Raw genomic sequence first — 17,986 nt, 5'->3', positions numbered from 1 at the left:
TCAATGTATACATGATTAGCTTCTAAATACATTACAACATATATTGCACAAATCAAACCCTAATTTGATATGTGGTAGACAATTAAACAACATATTGTATTTTTCACATTCTATGCCATCAAAACACAATTCACAATAAAATTGAAATCACATATAAAACACTGGTAGTGATTTGAGGAATACCACCAACGCGTTTCGGCAAATGCCTTCTTCAGGATTTTCTTTACCAGTGAATACTAAAAATGAAAAAAATATATACAAATAACAGTTGTCATCTAGAGATCTGGTGCGCCAATTCATTATACTTTAGATATATACATATTAAGTACATGACTGATGGTTCTGAAGTACGGTCTGAGAAAATTGAAACTGAACAATACTGTGAATTGCAACAGTGAAGTGAATAGTAACACATTCTCACATGCAGAATTGATATATGCTATGCATTCTAGCCCTCCTGCAAATCATAAAGATAAAGAGAACTTTAGCGAATCAGATAACATTGAGATAAAAGGATGATGCAGGTAAAATGAAGTTAGATAAACTCTTAAGATCAAATGGAGGGTGAGATTCGTAAGATTTAAATAAGCTTCTTAACTTTTGCTCCTCTGTCTTTGTCATATAGTGTCATCAAAAAGTGTTGGGCTAGAATGCATATCATATATCAATTTTGCACGTGAGAATGTGTTACTTTTCATTTCACTTCACTTCAGACGATTAGGGCGGTGGTGGGGTAGACTCTCACTTTACAGCAGGGCTTGTAAATCAAGATAAAGTTGCTGCTCCAGAGTTTCAAAAAGAGAAGGGAAGTCCAGAGAGAGCATGTCTCTCTTTAAAGGATTTCCCTTCCCCTACAACGCTCACTTGGCATGACGTCATGCCGTAACTTATCCACTAGTGAGAAGACAGCAGTGCCTGAGGTCATTGCAGTCCAGGGAAAAAAACGGACCGCCTGTGTCAGGGTACAAAATAGAGCCCGATAGAGACCCGTTTTGAGGCCCCCTTTCAAAAACTGCCGGCGCTCCGACCCGGTGAGATCCGGCCCACTTTAAGCCCTGCCTTACAGGTAGGACTATCACCTAGTGACTTTGTAGCACTTCTGAACAGGGTGGCTCAGGGCCTTCAGGGCAATGGAGAGTTTATACAACGCGCTGGGAGCCCATGACAGGCTGGTAGAGCTGGGTCAGAGACAGGCATATGTAGTTCTATATGAAATGCAGAAATGACAGGGCATGATACTAGAGCATGAGATAATGCTGTGTTATGCTTTGTTAAATATGTGTATAGCAACTTATTCCATCCTAAGGTCGCCTCAGCTTAGAGCCCTGAGGGAGACAGGAGAGGTAGGAAAGAAGCCCAAAAAGAGCACAATGGAGGGACAGTGCACATGGAGTGATCAGGGGTGGAGTGGACTCCGCAAAGTGCCAGGATCTCACCGGAGGGAGCACGAGAGCCCTGGCAGCCCTCGGGCATCTGACCAGCTGGAGTGAGCGAGGAGCACCTGGGAGAGGTGGGCTGGGACGGCAGAAGGGTACAGGGTCATTATAATGATGACAATGAGGGATGCTAATATGATACTATGATGCTACATACAGCTATTGTTTGCACGGGTCCTAGTAAAGCTTATATTAACAATATGAATACTTAGAACAACTGTTATTATTGTTGTTAATTCAATTACATATGTGGGCCAATGAGTATACGAACAATAACAAAGATGTCGGGCCCGATTCACAAAGGTAAAGTGAGACGAAAGTCTAACTTCACGACTTTTGGTATTCACTAAGGGCATTTACGAGTGTGCCCTTTGTGAATACCAAAAGTCGTAAAGTTAGACTTTCGTCTCACTTTACCTTTGTGAATCGGCCCGTCGTCTTTTTACTCTGACTTGTCTTCCATCGGCTTTTTTGCAGCTTGCAAAAAAAATAAAAACACAACAGATAATTAGATCCTCTTGTGAAAGGTTACAAAGCCCATGTTTCACACAAGCTCGTACAAAAGATGCTGGGAAAGATACAGACGGAGAACGAGGCTGAGAGAGCATTACCTATGGCGCACATCGCTCGCGCATCCTGGCTGAGCTGCTCAGCCGTTTATCATTTGGGGGTCGATAGAACGTCTTCACTATGCGTGGTGGGTGTGCGGCCAGAGTGAAATGGCTGGTGAGTCAGTGGTAAGTGTGTGCTAACTGGTGAATGTAGCAACAATGTCCAAGTTTAGGGTGGGGGGCAGTATATGACAAGTTTATTACGGATAGTAACTGTTTGGGGACGTGTGTTATTTACGTGAGTGGGTGGGGTGCGACGTGTGTGGTGGCTGTGCTTAGTGTTGTATTTGCATGTCCTTAGTATGTGGGATTTCGTGCCTTTGTGTGGGGTTTTCGCTCGCTGCGGTGAGCTGTCTGTGCGTGGTGGGCACGTGCAGATGTTGAATCTGTGTGGGGTGTGTTATCGGTGTGTGATTGAGTGCTGAGCGTGTGGCAGGGATGTAGCATGCGTACCAGAAGGAAATGCAAGCAAGGGAAATGTGTGGTTGTGGAGTGAGCATGATGGTTTCAGCAGTGAACGTAATTTGTGTTTTGGGAGGATATGCTGTGAATGGGGAAGGGTGGGGCCCCGTCTCCCCGTGGGGTGTGTGTAGCTCGTCCCCCGTTCTGTGATTGGCCGTTTCAAGGACAGCACCTGCCCGAGTCCCTCATGGGCTGACACCAGAGCTGCTCTCTATTTTAGGCTCTCGCGCGCCCATAACTCAGTCCCTCTCTGGAGCCCTTCTGAGTGAGCAGCCAGTACACACTCCCGCTCCTTCACTCCCGCCTCCACCACCATGCGTGCCCAGGCGCTCTGCACCCTAGCTCCCGTGACGCTGCTGCTGCTGGCCGACCTGTACCTGGTGGGTGGTACAGAGGGCACCGACTTGCCCGAGAGCCCCCTGGAGAGGGAGAAACTGACCATCCAGCAGAAGGGGCGCCTTTCGCTGCAAAACACTGGTGAGTGAGTGACTGAAGAACTTCAACTTTTGTGTAATGCCCTCTATCGACCCCGGCAGTCTCGAGGCACTAGTTTCTTGGTAAGTCGTTCCACGTGCCTTACAGGTATGCTCCTAGACGCATAGCGCAAATACATCAACAGCCAATGCACAAGAACGTGATCACCCGTTGAAGAGGGGGGCGGGTAGAGCATCGGGGCATGGTGACCACCAACACAGGAAGAACAGGAGATATAGGTTCTTAAACTGATACGTTTCGGGGGAAGAGGTTGGTTTTATAAAGCGCCAATACGACACCAAAGTACAACTTCAAGGGTCTTTGGGCATGCAGACATGCAGTGGGGGGAGGTGGGCTGCGGGGCTCAGAAGGGGCCGGTGTCGCACTTATCATTCATTACCAGTGCACGTGTGGGGCAGTTAGTGCCTAGGGCGTTGTATGATTCAGGACAGTCAAAAAAATCACACAATTCCACTTTAAACATATGTTAGAAATCAACACACATATATTACATGATAGAGGCATTGAGATGTTCGGCGAGGACCTGTGCCCACGTGCGTTCTGCTGTGGGAGTTTACCCGAGCACCAAAACATTAACACCGGAACCCAGTAGGTCCGTCCAATCGGTGCCCCCAGCCGCCGAGCACCAGTCTAGAATTTCAGTTAGAGCGCTATCTGTACGTTATCATATTCATTTAGTAATATGCGTCCTGTAGCGCCAAGACGCAATCGATTTTGCATTACGTGCCTCGTTGACTTGAAAGTACAACCGCAGCTTGTACCTCCACCTGCACACGCTCTTCTTTCTCTCGTTTTTTCTCGCAGTCTCGTACGTTTTCTAGCTCCTTCGTGCTCTCGTTCTCACCTCTCTCTTTATCTCTCACGCGCACTTTCTTTTTCGTTCCGTACCGAATTATTCTTTTGATGCAATTTGCTCTGGTTCTGGTTCTTTGTATAGCGCATACCATGCCTCTGGAGCGGCAGCGTTCACCGTGGCACATTGACCGTCCAAGCAGTCGCAAGGTCTCCATTGGCTGATTCGGTTCGTGAATACGTGCGCTCCGTCGCGTGGACGTTTGCATTAACATTCCTGTGTAAGGTGAATGTGTCAACTTCAGAGAGTTGTGGGCGGGTGTCCTCACTCTCTTAAGCATGTGAGAGAGCTGTATGCAGGGTCATTCCCCAGCGGAAATGCAGTTTGTGGTCTCAGTGGCGAGTGCGGAGTAAAGGCATATACGTGCTGTTTTGGATGTGTGTGCACTCAATGTTCTGTCTAAAGTGCGCTGTTGGTTGTTGTGTATGTGACCTTTCGTTGTAGATCCAGTGCTTTAAATGTGCCGGTACTGTCCGGTACTATGTGCCGGTACTTTTTTATATGGAGAGAAAGAGTGCCTGCACTTCTCAAGAGTGACTAATACCTTTAATTGGAGAGTACCGGCACTTCTGAGAAACAAGCAGGTACTCTGGTACAGGGTACCCGCACTTCTATTTTTCCATTTAAAGCACTGGATGTCACTACCCACCTATACGGCACATTGCGCCTGTGCTGGGTGTATGTTCAACACTCCTGTTCAGGGTGTCCTACTCCGAGTTCACGTGTGCTGTCCAGTCCTAGAATGGGTCTAGGAACGCATGCGTGAATCCGGAGACCGACCTTGCACAGTGATGAGGAGTGGCGGGAGAGCGCCTCCTACAAAAGGAAGCCAGGGAGAAGGTAGCGGGTAAACTGTGCGGGCAAGCACAGCGCGAGGTGAGGAGAGGCCGTACCGCCTGTGCTTGAGTACAGAGGGTTTAGACACAGTTCCCTGCACGTGTTCCTAAACATTTACCTTGGCATGAAGACTTTTGAAGAGGTATGTTTCCGGGGCATGTTACCATATATTTGTTCCTGTTTGTGCACCCGAGCATGTTTCCAAACACATGTTGCCATTAGTGTATTTTGTCATGCTTCCACATGCAGAGGCGTTGCAAGAATGCCATGAAAACACATTTAAATAACCAAGAAAGCTCAATTCTCTGGTTTAGTAGTTATAAAATGTTGTATTTGGGGTGCAATGGACCCTTCATACTTTTTGTACCCCTGTGTCACCGCACTTGCTGCACCATTTTTTTGCTACACCCTAGTTCACACATATTCCTGTGTTTGGCTGTGTTCTAATCTAGCATGCATCTATACATGCATTCTGATATATTTCAACACATGTATTGGTCATTGCACCACATGTTTGAATACATGCACATAGGAAGGATTGCCTTAATTTCTATAAAGTTTCCAAGCATATGTTTTATACATGAACTTAGACATGCTTTCCAATGTGTTCCTGTGTATATATTTCATAAATGTTTGCATGAATGTCCCCAAAAATATTCCTGTCATATGTTTATATGCAAATATTTCAGCATATTTCCATACATTTGTTTCTGAACATAGATTTAGGTAAGTTTCAGATATGTGTATCTGTACGTGTGTTTCGGCACGTGTCCATAATTGTTGGTTCATGGTCCTAGGGAATGAACCTGGCACATGTGTTATGCATGTTTCCTGACGCATTTTGCCAACATGCATTTTCTCTTTTTTTGCATCAATATGTTCCAATATATATATTTAGAAATGCATGCACATATGTATTTATACACTTAGGCATGTTTCTGCTCAGGTATGTCTGAACATTTTGGCATGTGACAGCGTGCGTTTGCTTCCTAAAAATGTTTTACCCTGTGTATGTATGTATACAGATATATATTACATTTAAAGTAACCCCTACTGCTATGGAGTGAAAGGCATTGGGACAAATTACTGTGTTTGGGATGGTGCAGTGCATGCTTGTTTTTCTGTGCTGCCTCCTGGCATAATCAGCAGCTGTGGTGGGGGGGCAGGATAAACAGAGCTGGAGTATGGGCCCCATCTGCCCCCCCCTCCCTTCTCCAGCCCACGCCCTATGTATACAGACGCCCAGGCACGTATTTAGGCATGTAGCTAAGCATGTATTGAAGAGGAAGAAGTCCACACCTGTTAGGAATTACTCTGGACCAGGCTTAAAGCATGATTCTATGCGTGTCTGATTGGTATCCAGATAAGTTTCCTGCGCACGGAATCCAGTGTAAAACAAACAGCTCTCTGACTGTTTCTGCCCTGCCAAGTGCTGCATCCTCCCCAGCCTCCGTACATGTAAAGGATTACACCACACACAGAGCTTGGTATTACACATCTTTATTCCTCAGCGTGTAACCGCTAACTAAGCATTCTATTTCATGAATTCTATCACCCACACCCGAACACTACACCCGAACACTTACATCACTTTTCTGCCAATAGATTCCCATCATCTCTAACTCAGAAGACAATACACCAAGCATTAGGAGTTAAAGTAACACATTTTAGTGCCGCTGTCTGCAACACTGCTATAAAATGCTAATATCACACATTTAGTAGCTCCTATGGTCCACAAGGCGCTGCAGGCTCCTCTGTGTAGTACAGCAAACAAAGCAGCCAGGACCCTTTATGCCCCTACCCGAGGCAATTTAGTCACTGTCAACCGGGTCAGAAGAGGCCACTCCTTGCTATGGTTTGCGGCAGCATGGGCCCCGGCCACTACTCCATTTGTAAAGAAATAAGTGCCAGGGCCCTTGACAGGAGACCACTGGAGCTTCCACCTCCCATTGATCTACTAATGACAATTTAGACTTTTTATACATTAAAAATTAATAATACCTGCCACCCAACCTATTTTGTAGCTTTGGGTGGCAGGTATTAGTTATTTGTAATGTATACAGAATTATTAAAACAACTGTTGTGTTCATCACAAAATTGCAAAACAGCACCACCATGTGGCTGGCTGTCATAAGTCCCAGTGTTGACAATTAAGTGCTAAGCACCGGAAACCAATGGCTCAAATTAAGCACTGGCCTCGCCTATGTTGTTCACTTTGCAGTTACCTTTTAAACTTTCACAGTGAAGGTGTGGTCTCCAGGCCTAGCTAAGCTAATATGAGCGAAACAAGCTCTAGGCCCAATACTCACCTTCCAGCCCCAGAACAGTTCAGTCCCTGTCCAGTCTGGACAGCAGCACAGTTTAAGCGCTGCACCAGCCTCAAGATATTATCAGCGCCCAGGCCCATCCAGCACAGACAAAGGCAACGTCTCGGATGAAAGCAGCATTGAGATAAGCTGCACTGAGAGCTGCCCTATTAAAGAGCACTGTCCGAGGCCAGTCCTGGCATGCGTCCGCCTGTACCAACAGTCGCAGAAGACTGGGCCAGCGGCGGAGATTGCGTGTGTGACTCAGGCAGTTCCTACTGACGAGATAACCTGGGCAGTGCATCTTGCCACAAGAACACCTGCTTACAGAGGTTAGTCTCTGTTGCACCTAATGATCTAGAGTAAATAATTGTTTTTTTAATTGCTCAAAGGTGACTGGTGCACTTTAATACTTTTTATCATCATTGATCTCGAACCCTTCTTCTGTTTCTAAGTGTTTCATCTGAAAGTTTAGCCAAGGTTTTTGCGGTATAGTGGAACTAAAAGAAGGGAAAGGGAAACGGGACATAATGGGATGAGACAGACAAAAGGAGATGGAGAGGATAAGACAGACAAGAACAGAAGAAGAAAGAGAGCAGAGATGAGCAAAAAGGAGAGGTGTAGATTAGGAGCAGAGAGAGAGAAACTGAAAATAAAAGGGGACAAGATGAGAGGGAAGATGGCGAGGAAAGAGAATGAGAGGAGAGGAGGAAGAATAGAAGTAGAGCGTGAAAAGTTGAATGTAGAGGAGGAAAACATAGCTAGAAAGAGAATAATAATTGGCAAAGGGTTTAGTTTAGTTTAGTTTAAAGGAGTTTGTAGAGCGCATGGTAACACCTCCCGGCGTGTCCCCGCGCTATGGAGAAAGAGAGCAGCAGCAGAGGAAAAAAAAAGAAGCGAACCAGTTCACACAGCAAAGAGGCAGGTTTTCAACTTCTTCCTAAATCTGATTTCATTACTCTCCAGCCTAATATCTAGGGGCAGGAGGTTCCATTGTTTGGCAGCTAAGGTGCGAAATGATCTGCCACCCATTTTAGCTTTTTTGGGGCAGGTAGTTTTGAGTAGACCCATTCCTTTGGATCTAAGAGATCTGTTAGGTTCATACACAGACACCAAATCAGATATATATGCCGGAGCTCTGTGATGAATGATTTTATGGCACCAGAGCATGGCTTTAAAAACAATCCTCTTACTGATCGGTAACCAGTGGAGGGCTGCTAGAGAGGGACGTGAAGGAGCTCGGCGGGGAAGCCTTAGTACCAGGCGGGCTGCCGAGTTTTGTAGAACTTGTAGCTTTTTTATGTTTTTCACTGAAGTCCCCATGAGTAATACATTGCCGTAATCAATACGGGACGTTATAAGTGCCTGCGTCATAGTACGTCTGGAGTTAATGGGTAACAGGTCGAGGGTGCGGTTGAGGGTTTTCATCACCCCAAAACATTTGCCAACAGTCTTCTTTACGTGGCTGTCAAATGACAGTTTATTATCCACCCATACACCTAAGTTCTTCGCCTCTTGTGCAGGCGAGGGCAGGGGTCCCAGGCAACTGGGCCACCACTCTGTCGTCCATTTGACCTCATTACCTCCTATAATGAGGACCTCTGTTTTTGTCCCATTAAGTTTCAAACAGTGTTCATTCATCCACATAGCCAGTTTGGACATGCACGCGTTGAAGTTATCAGCTTCCTTAGAAGGGGCCTGGGTCAGAGATATGAGGAGTTGCGTGTCGTCGGCGTAGGAGACAAGCTCTACGCCGAACGATTGCACCACTTCTGCCAGAGGGGCCATGTAGAGATTGAACAGGGTGGGACTCAGGGCAGAGCCCTGAGGAACCCCCTGTTCCAGCATCACCCTGTCAGAGAGGAAAGTACCTCTTTGAACCTGGAAGGTCCTGTTAGTTAAGAAAGATTTCAGCCAACCCAGTGCCTTGTTGGTGACTCCCGCTTTATTTAGACACTGTAGCAAGATGGAATGTGCTACAGTGTCAAAAGCGGCACTGAGATCAAGCATGATAAGGGCCATTGTCTTTCCCTTATCTGCTCCTTCTCGTAAGGTTTCAGTGGCCCTCAGTAGAGCTGTCTCCGTAGAGAAGCCAGTTCTAAAACCCGACTGAGATTTGTGGAAAACATTGTGGGTCTCAAGATGTTCCATAAGTTGACTGTTAGCGATTTTCTCAGCTAACTTGGCCACGTAGGGTAGCAGGGATATGGGTCGTAGGTTGTCCATTATGTCCATGCTAATGTTTGCTTTTTTCTTAATGGGTAGTACTATTGCTTGTTTCCATTCCTCCGGAAGGCGAGAGGTAGTAAATGAGGCTTGTAATAAGTGCCTGAAGTGAGGCTCTAACACAGGAAAAGCTTCAGCTAAAATTTTCGGGGGTGCTGGATCTCTAGGGGAGCCTGATTTAATTTTATTGCACATTTTGGACAGGATTTCATAGGAAGGGACTGTAAAAGAGTTTAAGCATACAGGTGTATTTACAAGTTTGTCATTTTCTATAAAGTCCGTGGCTGAGTCTATCTGGTTAGAGAAACTAGTATAAATTTTATGTATTTTGCCCGCAAAATACTGTGCAATATTGTTGCACGCCTCCACCGAGTCATTGTGAGCGGGGGAAGTCATGTCCACTATGGATAGCTCTTTGTATATCAGAAACAGTTCCTTGGAGGAATTGCCTGCCTCCAAAATACGGGTGTGATAGTGCTTTGCTTTGGCCAAACGAACTGATTTATAATACTCTCTCTGCGTTGTTTTATATTGTATTTTAATATCTGCACAGAGATTCTGGCGCCAAGCTCTCTCAAGTTTCTTACAAGCCGTTTTCATGGCTTGTAATTCTTGGCTAAACCAAGGAGCAGTTTTCTTAGGTCTCCTGGCAATGGACATGGAACGACTTGGGGCTGTGATGTCCAGGGCCTTAGTGACGATGTTATTTAAGTTGTCATTAGCTGCCTCACAGTCTATCCCTATGGGAGGGCCTTCATCATGTACAATTTGCTTAAAAGAGTCAAGAGAGAAGTTCTTCCATTTCCTGCGTTTGTATCGCAGGGATTGATGACGAACAATCTCCGTTCTGTCAAGCTGTATTGTAATGGGAATAATATAATGGTCCGACCAAGGTATAGGTATAGGATCGGAAGTATGTACTCCCTGCCAATTACCAAAAACGGGGTCTAGTAGGTGTCCTAATTGATGAGAAGGCTCTTTATTTTTTAGGTCAAGTTGGACAGATTGCAATTCCACTCGGATATCATCAGCGTTTTTATCTAAATGATCTTCGAAGTGAGCATTGAGATCCCCTAGCACTAACAGTCTGGATTTCCTCAGTGCTAAATGAGTGACCGCTTCCATTAGGGTCGGTGTAAACTCATATAGTGTACCTGGCGGTCGGTATATCAAGATGCCAGAGATCGAATGATTGGGGCCAGTGTTAATTGTGAAGGTACCGGCTTCACTATGATCAACCTGAGTGTGTACTAGGGAACAGACTAGAGGGGCTTTCGTGGCTATGGCGATGCCACCTCCTCTGCCGTCCTTCCTGTCCAGTCTAGATAGAGAATAGCCGTTGGGCATGGCCTGGATAATATCCGGGTCCGAGTGATCATCTAGCCAGGTTTCAGTTAGAAACAGAATATTCAGATTTTGGTCCTCTAGTAGATGGTAGATTTCTAGAGCATGCTTCCGTAGGGATCTGCAATTCAGTAGTGCAGCTTTGATTATAGGGCCCGAGTTAGTGTCAGGGATTTGAAGAAGGGGTTCAAAGCGGCACCTCGTGCATTTTATAAGTGACTGGGCAGACATGGCGTGTCTGCAGTCGACAGGTGTGTCGGGTTGTAGAGCAAGTAGTGCGTGTCTGCCATACCTTATGGTGTTTTGAGCTGAGGTGCCAGGGTTTGTGGCCCCGTGCCCCGTCCGGCCGCGGACGGGCGCAGACGGGCGCAGACGGGCGCAGACGGGCGCAGACGGGCGCAGACGGGCGCAGACGGGCTGGACTTTGGCTCGACTTCGGCGCGCTTCCGGCGCGCCCGCTGCGCCAGCCCGCTGCGCCGTCTGGATGGGTGACACATGATATAGGGAGGAGGAGGGTGGGAGGCCGGCCCGACTTGAGCGCTGACCTCGCCTTCCTCACCCAAGATGGCGCCCACCGCCGAGTGAAATCACAAAACAAAGCGGATTTAAGTACAATATTAGGAGGTACGAGTGTGTAAGGTGTCAGTGTGCCTGCTAATTCAATTCCCAATTTCTAAAAACAGCCCTCAGAATAAAAACGGTAAAATTTTACTAGACGCTAAAAACGCTCCTAATTGATTTTCTAAATAGCCTGTGAGCAGTGCGCAAAGGTTAGCGCTTCCTCTTGTTTTTACAGCAGCTCGCAGCCCCAATAACCTCTCTAGGGAGAGCTACTGTAGGGCAGAGAGCGCTGGGTAGGGCGCGCCTAAATACTATGGGGTGAAGAGGAGAGAAAGCTGTTGCCAGCAGCCTTATGATCTGTAATATGAGAATCGTGGATAGTTCATGTTAGTTTCCTACCAGTCCAGGGGCCTGAATTATAAGTGGGTAATTATTGAGAGTCTTCAAGTTTATAGATATGCTAAATCTGGAACAAAAATCACTGAAGTTTCCTGCAACATAGGAAATTCCTGTGGTGTAGTTCTCCAGGGTTAGCATTTCCCGCAGAAACAGGATGGTTTTCCTGTTACATCTCACTTCTAAATCATGACCTAGGATTGCCCACCAACAGTAGCCAACTAAGTGCCCTAGCTGCCATACTTACTTCTGAATCTATTTAGTTGTTTCAAGGTGGTTTCTACGTATTTACATCACCCAAAAGGGATTCTTTTTTGCCTGTCTCATTACCAGAACATAACTCTTTTGGTGTATTGAATGTGTCACTCACAATGTCACACATAAGCCTTGAAATGTCACGCTTAGTGCACCGAAAGCCTGAAAATGTCACACATATATAACTAGCTATGCTGTTTTATCCACAACCCTTTCTAGGCCGCTGCTCCGCAGCTAATAATAGCCGACCGTGTTCTCCTGGGCTGGAAGATTTATTGCACATTTGTTACAAAAACTGCAGGCGGGAACCTCTGGAACAACGTTTTGAGCCAACGGGGTTTTAATTCCAAAATCGACTGCACCTGGGAGAAAAAAAAGAAATGTAATGGAAAAGTAAATAAATCATGTGACATCTCTCTGCACGTTATATATTTTGTTTTAATTAAATCCCTTTTTTTCGGATAGCGCAAACGGCCTGTGCTGAATATTTAATCATTCCACGCGCACACGCAGTGGTGTCGTACCTCGTGCTCAGACGCCTGAGTCCTGCAGTTACATTGAACGGGTAGTCCCTTCTCGCTCTCGGTACCCTCCCACGTGAGTTGTGGTGGGGTGGTAGACTGTGCGTCTCTGTGCAGTGTTGTAATGGTGGTCAATGTGCAGCATGGGCGCAGGGCTTCCCTGGAGGGGTGGAGCTTATGAACTGAGCTTCTCAAGGCTCTGCAGCGTCAGTGATTTCCGCAGACGAAGCCTTAGCGAATCCAGGAAGCGTAACTGGCTGCCTCTCGCATTACTGGACGAGCAGGGGAACAGCATTGACTAGGGCACAGCGGTAGGGAAGGTGCTCATTTGGAGGTGAGGAGACATCAGATGGCACCCGTTTCATCCATACTTCTTTAGGAAATAACCACACGCCATTACTTGAAGCATAAAAGGCCACTTCATTAGGGCAGGTTTTGCAGTAATATAACATTAAATTTAACTTTAACATGAACGTCAACTTCTTCAAAGCATCGACAACCACCCTCAATTCCCCCATTGACTCTTCTTCTGCCGGGTGGGTGGTTGACAACCGTAATTATCGTAGCCTGCCTAAAGGTGAAGGAGTCGTCCAAAGAGGCCTTCACCTCCCCTTCCTACATAATCTCCTACCCCTAACCACCAATCTATCCCCTGTCTCGGCCTGCTCCACTTCACGAAGCAGCCCAGGGGTGACCAACTTCGCCTGCCCCTCCCTCTAGGCCCTTCCAAAACCAGAGTTCTCCTGCTCTGTACCACCAAAGGAGAAGGAACACCAAACTGAGAATAAGCCAAAGAAATCAGAGAACAAATCCACCTGCTCAAGGTCTGTGTGGATGGTTTGCGACTCTTCCTGGCAGGCCCAAAATTGACAAAGAAGAATCCTGTCTGAAGTCTTCAACTTTCTCTAGATAAACCAGAACTGCTCTCCGGACACACAGAGAATGAAGGCTAACTTCATCAAGAGACTGAGGATTTGGACAATAAAGGGCAAAATAACCTCCAATTGAGAATGAAAGGAAGAGTTTACTTTGGGAATAAACTCTGGTCTTAGTCTCAAAACGACCCTATCCAAAAAACTCCTCAGGAACGGGGCCCTGCAAGATAGAGCACCCAATTCCCTGAATCTTCTTGCCGAAGCAATGGCTACAAGAAAAGCATCTTCAAAGTAAGAGTTTTAATATCAACGGAATGGAGAGTCTCAAAAGGTGGGTATAGTAAAGCCTGTAGAACTGGACGGCGAGCTCAGGTAGGACATACCGGAGATACCCAAGGGTGAATATTCAAAAGCCCTTTGAACAATTTCTGAACTAGCCCATGTGGATCCCCCAGATTCCCCCAAAGCGCCAGAAAGACCACAATTACTGCCAATTGCAGCTTTAAAGTCGAATGGCAAAGCCCCAAGGAGATCCATCCTGTAGGAATTTAATATTTTGATGAGGAAAAGAGGCACAAATATTCAATAACTGTAGCTTCCTACACCATTTCCCCAAGGACACCCAGTGACAAGCATAGGAAGCTCTAGTGGATGGCTTCACAGCAGCCTGAATTGAAGGGGAAACTGCATCAGCGCAGCCCAGAGACTTCAACCCTGTCCGCTCAGTCTCCAAACTGTCAACTTGAGATAAAGCAGACTCTTCCTAAAGAATTATGAAGATTAGCAGGGATGGAACTGTAGGTAATAACCACCCTTTGCCCCTCCCCATCATCTCTAGAAGAGTAAACCAGAATGAGCGGGCCCATGCCAGAGCAACTACCATCGCCTGTGCCTCCTCCCTCCTCACCCTGATCAGGAACCTCTGGATTAAAGGGGAAAAAAAGGAAAAAAGACCCAGGGGCCAAGGACAGGAACAGCATCTATCCCCCAAGCTGCAGATTCCTAAATCCTGGAGCAAAACCTTGGAACTAGAGCGCTGTGGGAAGAAGCAAACAGATCCACCACGTACACCTCCACTGCTGACAGATCTGATTGAACAATTAGGGAGAGGGACAAAAGTTGTGAGAGGAGTGAATTACCCTGCTCAATAAGTCCTCATGGGTGTTCAGAAGACCTTGAATATAATTTGCAGTCAGAAAGATGATATGCATCTAGCTCCAAGAAAAGATTTTAACCGAAATGATCGACAAGGCCTTCACCCCCTGTCCCCTGCCCCCCTCTTGTCGATCCTGACTGTTTTGTTCAGAATCAGAGAAGAAAAGGCTGGGAGAACCAAAAAATCGCTTCAAACTCTCTCCACTTTGAGCTGTTGTCCAAAGACCTTGGACTTGATGGGAGGATAGTCAGGCTCCCCATCCATTATTGCTTGCATGTGTAGTGATTACCGATGGAGATAGAGGACATAAGAGGACCTTTTCAAGAGATGCCACAGGGCCATTCACAAAGCTAGTTCCTGTTTTATTTCCTCTGACATTAGAAGATGTAGAGACGTCCTTTGAAGTGGAATCCCAGTACTTTAGCAGAAAGCAAATTAACTTGTTCAGGTGGAACTGTTGCCCCCACATCCCCTAGAACTCTCATCCAGCCCGACACCTTGGGAGAGGGAGTCATAATCTAACTCAGAACGTGCAACGGATTCTTTTGTACTCTGCCGTCTAGTAGATTAACCACACCCTGATCGGTACGGAATCTGGCTCGGATAAAGATCCAACCCTGTTCTGGAGTCAAGTAAGACTTCTTGGTATTCAAAAGACATCCGTGAGACGTCAACATGTAGAAGCCTGATTCACATGCTGTGTTGCAAGCAGGGCAGACTTGGTCATTACTCGACGATCATCTGGATAGGGCTGGACAAGATTCTTTGGTGATAAAGCAGTACGATCAAAGGAACCAGTACTTTTGTGGAAACCTGTGGTGCAGAATTTAACAAAAACAGTAGAACTCAGCGCTGGGAGTGGGAGCCTCTCACCTCAAAACGTATAAACCTCTGATGTTCTTGATGAATAGACATGTGCAAGTATGCAGACTGGAGTACAATCAAAAAACGGGGGGAGATAGAGGTTAAGGTTAGGTTCACCCTCCTTACTGAATGCAGTTTCACAACATCCGGAATACCGGAATTAGAAAACTAACCACAGGAAGAACAGGAATTCCACTGAACATGTGTGAAAAACCCTCTTTTCAGAAAGAAAAAATATTTTCTAGAGTCCCCTCACCCACCAGTGTTACCCCTTGGTGGCATGATTCATCATTGGGTTCCTCTCAATCCGCAGCGGATTGAGGCGTGCTGCGACTTGCGAACTACGTAGGAGCACTTAGTTTTTCAAAAATATGTGTGGTGCAGTGAGTGGAGTGGGAAAAATAGATTAAAAATACCTAGCTAGTGAGCTAATATTTAATTCCCGCTCCTAGTCGGTACGTTTTAAAATCAGGGGTTAATACTAGGGAAAGACCTAACTGTAATGAATATGGAGTCCCTAGTACTGGCAGATGCAGTCTCCAGGGGTGCCATCAGGGCATTTTCCGAGAGGAGTGCTTTGACGAAGGTGTGACTACAAACCCCTCTACCTCTGCAGATCATGAGGCATATTTCTGCCCGGAAGTCCCCAGAGCGCGCTGACTCCCATTGAAACTCCCAGACAGCACATCCGTGCGCGGGGTGGCGCTCTTCCTTGCTTCGTTTCCCTAAAGGACCTGCCTCCGCCAGTCTATCCCTGGCAGTGACGGGAGCGTTCTGGACAAAACAAATGCTGCAGCCTGCGCACCCAGCCGTGGAAGGGAGACAAGGAAAGAAAACAGGAGGAGAGGAGCAGGAGTTTTAATGCTGGGGAAAGGGCGTCGGGGGAGGCTCGGAGGCCTCCTGTCGTAAGGGATACAAGCGAGGGGGAAATGTGTGTAAATGTTTGCAAATATGTGCCTTGATGGCAGTCAAGAAAAGCACGGCCCACCTAGTCTGCCAGTTCCCATACAGCAGCAAGCCTTACTCATGCTTCAACAATAATGTGATGTGTGACAGAATTTCTATTAATGAAAAGAGCCAATGTGTTTCAGCCAACTTCGCCATCTTTCCTTCAAACCTGACACGCAAAAAACGTTTGACCTAATAAAAGGAGTTTCAATGGAAAAGCAAAGTTGTATTTTCACGAGGACAGTTAAGAACATTAAAGCTGAAAAATAAAAAATGCCTCTTTTTCTCTGCTCAGCTGTGTGTCTTCTGTGCAATTTTACATTCTCAAAGTGTATTTCTACTTTTCAGGTGTGTATAATTTTATAGTATATATACATGTCACATGTAGTTAAAAAAAAATCCGAATCAAATGCTTCAATGGCCACTTTTCCTGAACAGAGGATGCACAGTTTCCGACGGTGATGGCTAACAGTGCTATAAAGTGAATTACATAGCTGTAAGGACATTTCGGTGTCGGTTGACAGCACTGTTGTCAGCATTACATGTTCTAACCAATTCTTAACATATAAGCAGAGTGGACACTGACTCCACCCCATAGCAGTGTTACCTTCTAACTTTATGCAATTGACTCTTCTATGTGTCGTATCACCTCTTCTGGAGTATTTGCATTGCAGTGCACGAGGAACTACTGTACTTCTCACACGTATAGTGAATCATCACGTATTAAATTCTTTATTGCGCAGTTGCATTGTATATGGAAAGCAAACATTTCTTGGTTTTTTTGTAATGTAGTCAAGTCTCAAAATGTAATTGGTTTGCCAATGCTTGTTTACACTGGAATTAGGAAACGTGGGTGCTGGTTTATCTGCTTTAACCATTCTGTGTGATCCAGGGCACATAGTTTTATCTTCCTCCGTGTCTAAATTCTGCTGGAAAAAACATATGGGCTGCATGGTTAAGTACTACGTATATACCCTTCAAACTCTTTACTCTGCCTTAAAATGCTCAAGCTAATTCCTGCTCATGATTTTGTATTATGTCAGTCTCTTCACTCATATGAGGGGACCCAGCAACATGGTGTCCCCCCAAGAGCAAAACAGCACAGATATTACGACCGTAAACCTCATCTGTTTTTGGTTTAGAGATTAAATCTCAGGCCATATTTATTACATTACCCACAAAAAGAGTTTAACTCGAATACATCATTAAGCATTTTGTTACAATACACAGTATGTTGGCAAGAAAAATTATTGAGAAAACAATCTTATTTACACTATACACTGGACAAAAAGGATTCATGCCATGTAACTCTCCCTAAGTCCAAACACTAAATTAATGGTTGACCGCTCAACCAATCCCAACTTCATTGCATAATTTGGGCTCGTGCGTAAATCGATGGGGCGTATGCCAAATTCTTAATGGAAAACTGCTCCCAAAGCAGCGATGTGGGCCAGTTCAGAAACAGACCTAAAACCATGACACAGGCATTCCCGTCGGGAACCCATGAGACCTTCCTGAGAGATGTGCCTTACTGCAAGTCCCATCTCCCTCAATACCCAGGGCATTAATATGGACAACTCATAAAGGGTTGAAGCCAGTCGTGTAAGTGACCCCCAGCCTGCTGCTACCGTTAGAGCCCCAAAGCCCATGCTTGGGGTAAAACAACCATATTTAAGAAAAGCACACAATTTTGATGCAGGATGTCTGTCATGAAGACAACCACAAGCTTACCTCGCCCCTGCCGATTAACCCCAAAATATGAAAAGCAATCCAGAATTTCCCAAACCACAGGTATAACCAAATCTCCTCCACCTCTGCCAGAAAATTACCCAAACACAGT

The 17,986-nt window shown here is 45.9% G+C and overlaps 1 protein-coding gene across 2 annotated transcripts in view; it reads left to right on the top strand.

Annotated features, from left to right (window-relative positions):
- The window catches only part of STC2 (stanniocalcin 2), a 162,730-nt gene that overhangs the window by 82,722 nt on the left and 62,022 nt on the right, over positions 1-17,986 (top strand). The window contains exon 1 of one of the 2 annotated variants that reach the window (XM_085618088.1): positions 2,752-2,986. The exons of the other annotated variant lie outside the window; for it this stretch is intronic. Within the exon in view, the coding sequence (XP_085474214.1) occupies positions 2,824-2,986 (163 nt within the window). The 5' untranslated portion in view covers positions 2,752-2,823. Of the gene's footprint in view, positions 1-2,751; positions 2,987-17,986 lie in introns of those variants that run through there. 2 annotated transcript variants of the gene reach the window in all.

Source organism: Triturus cristatus, chromosome 7 (genome assembly GCF_964204655.1).
Source record: "Triturus cristatus chromosome 7, aTriCri1.1, whole genome shotgun sequence".
Lineage (NCBI taxonomy): Eukaryota > Metazoa > Chordata > Amphibia > Caudata > Salamandridae > Triturus > Triturus cristatus.
Note: the sequence above shows the minus strand (reverse complement) of the source record. Positions and strands in the feature narration are given on the sequence as shown.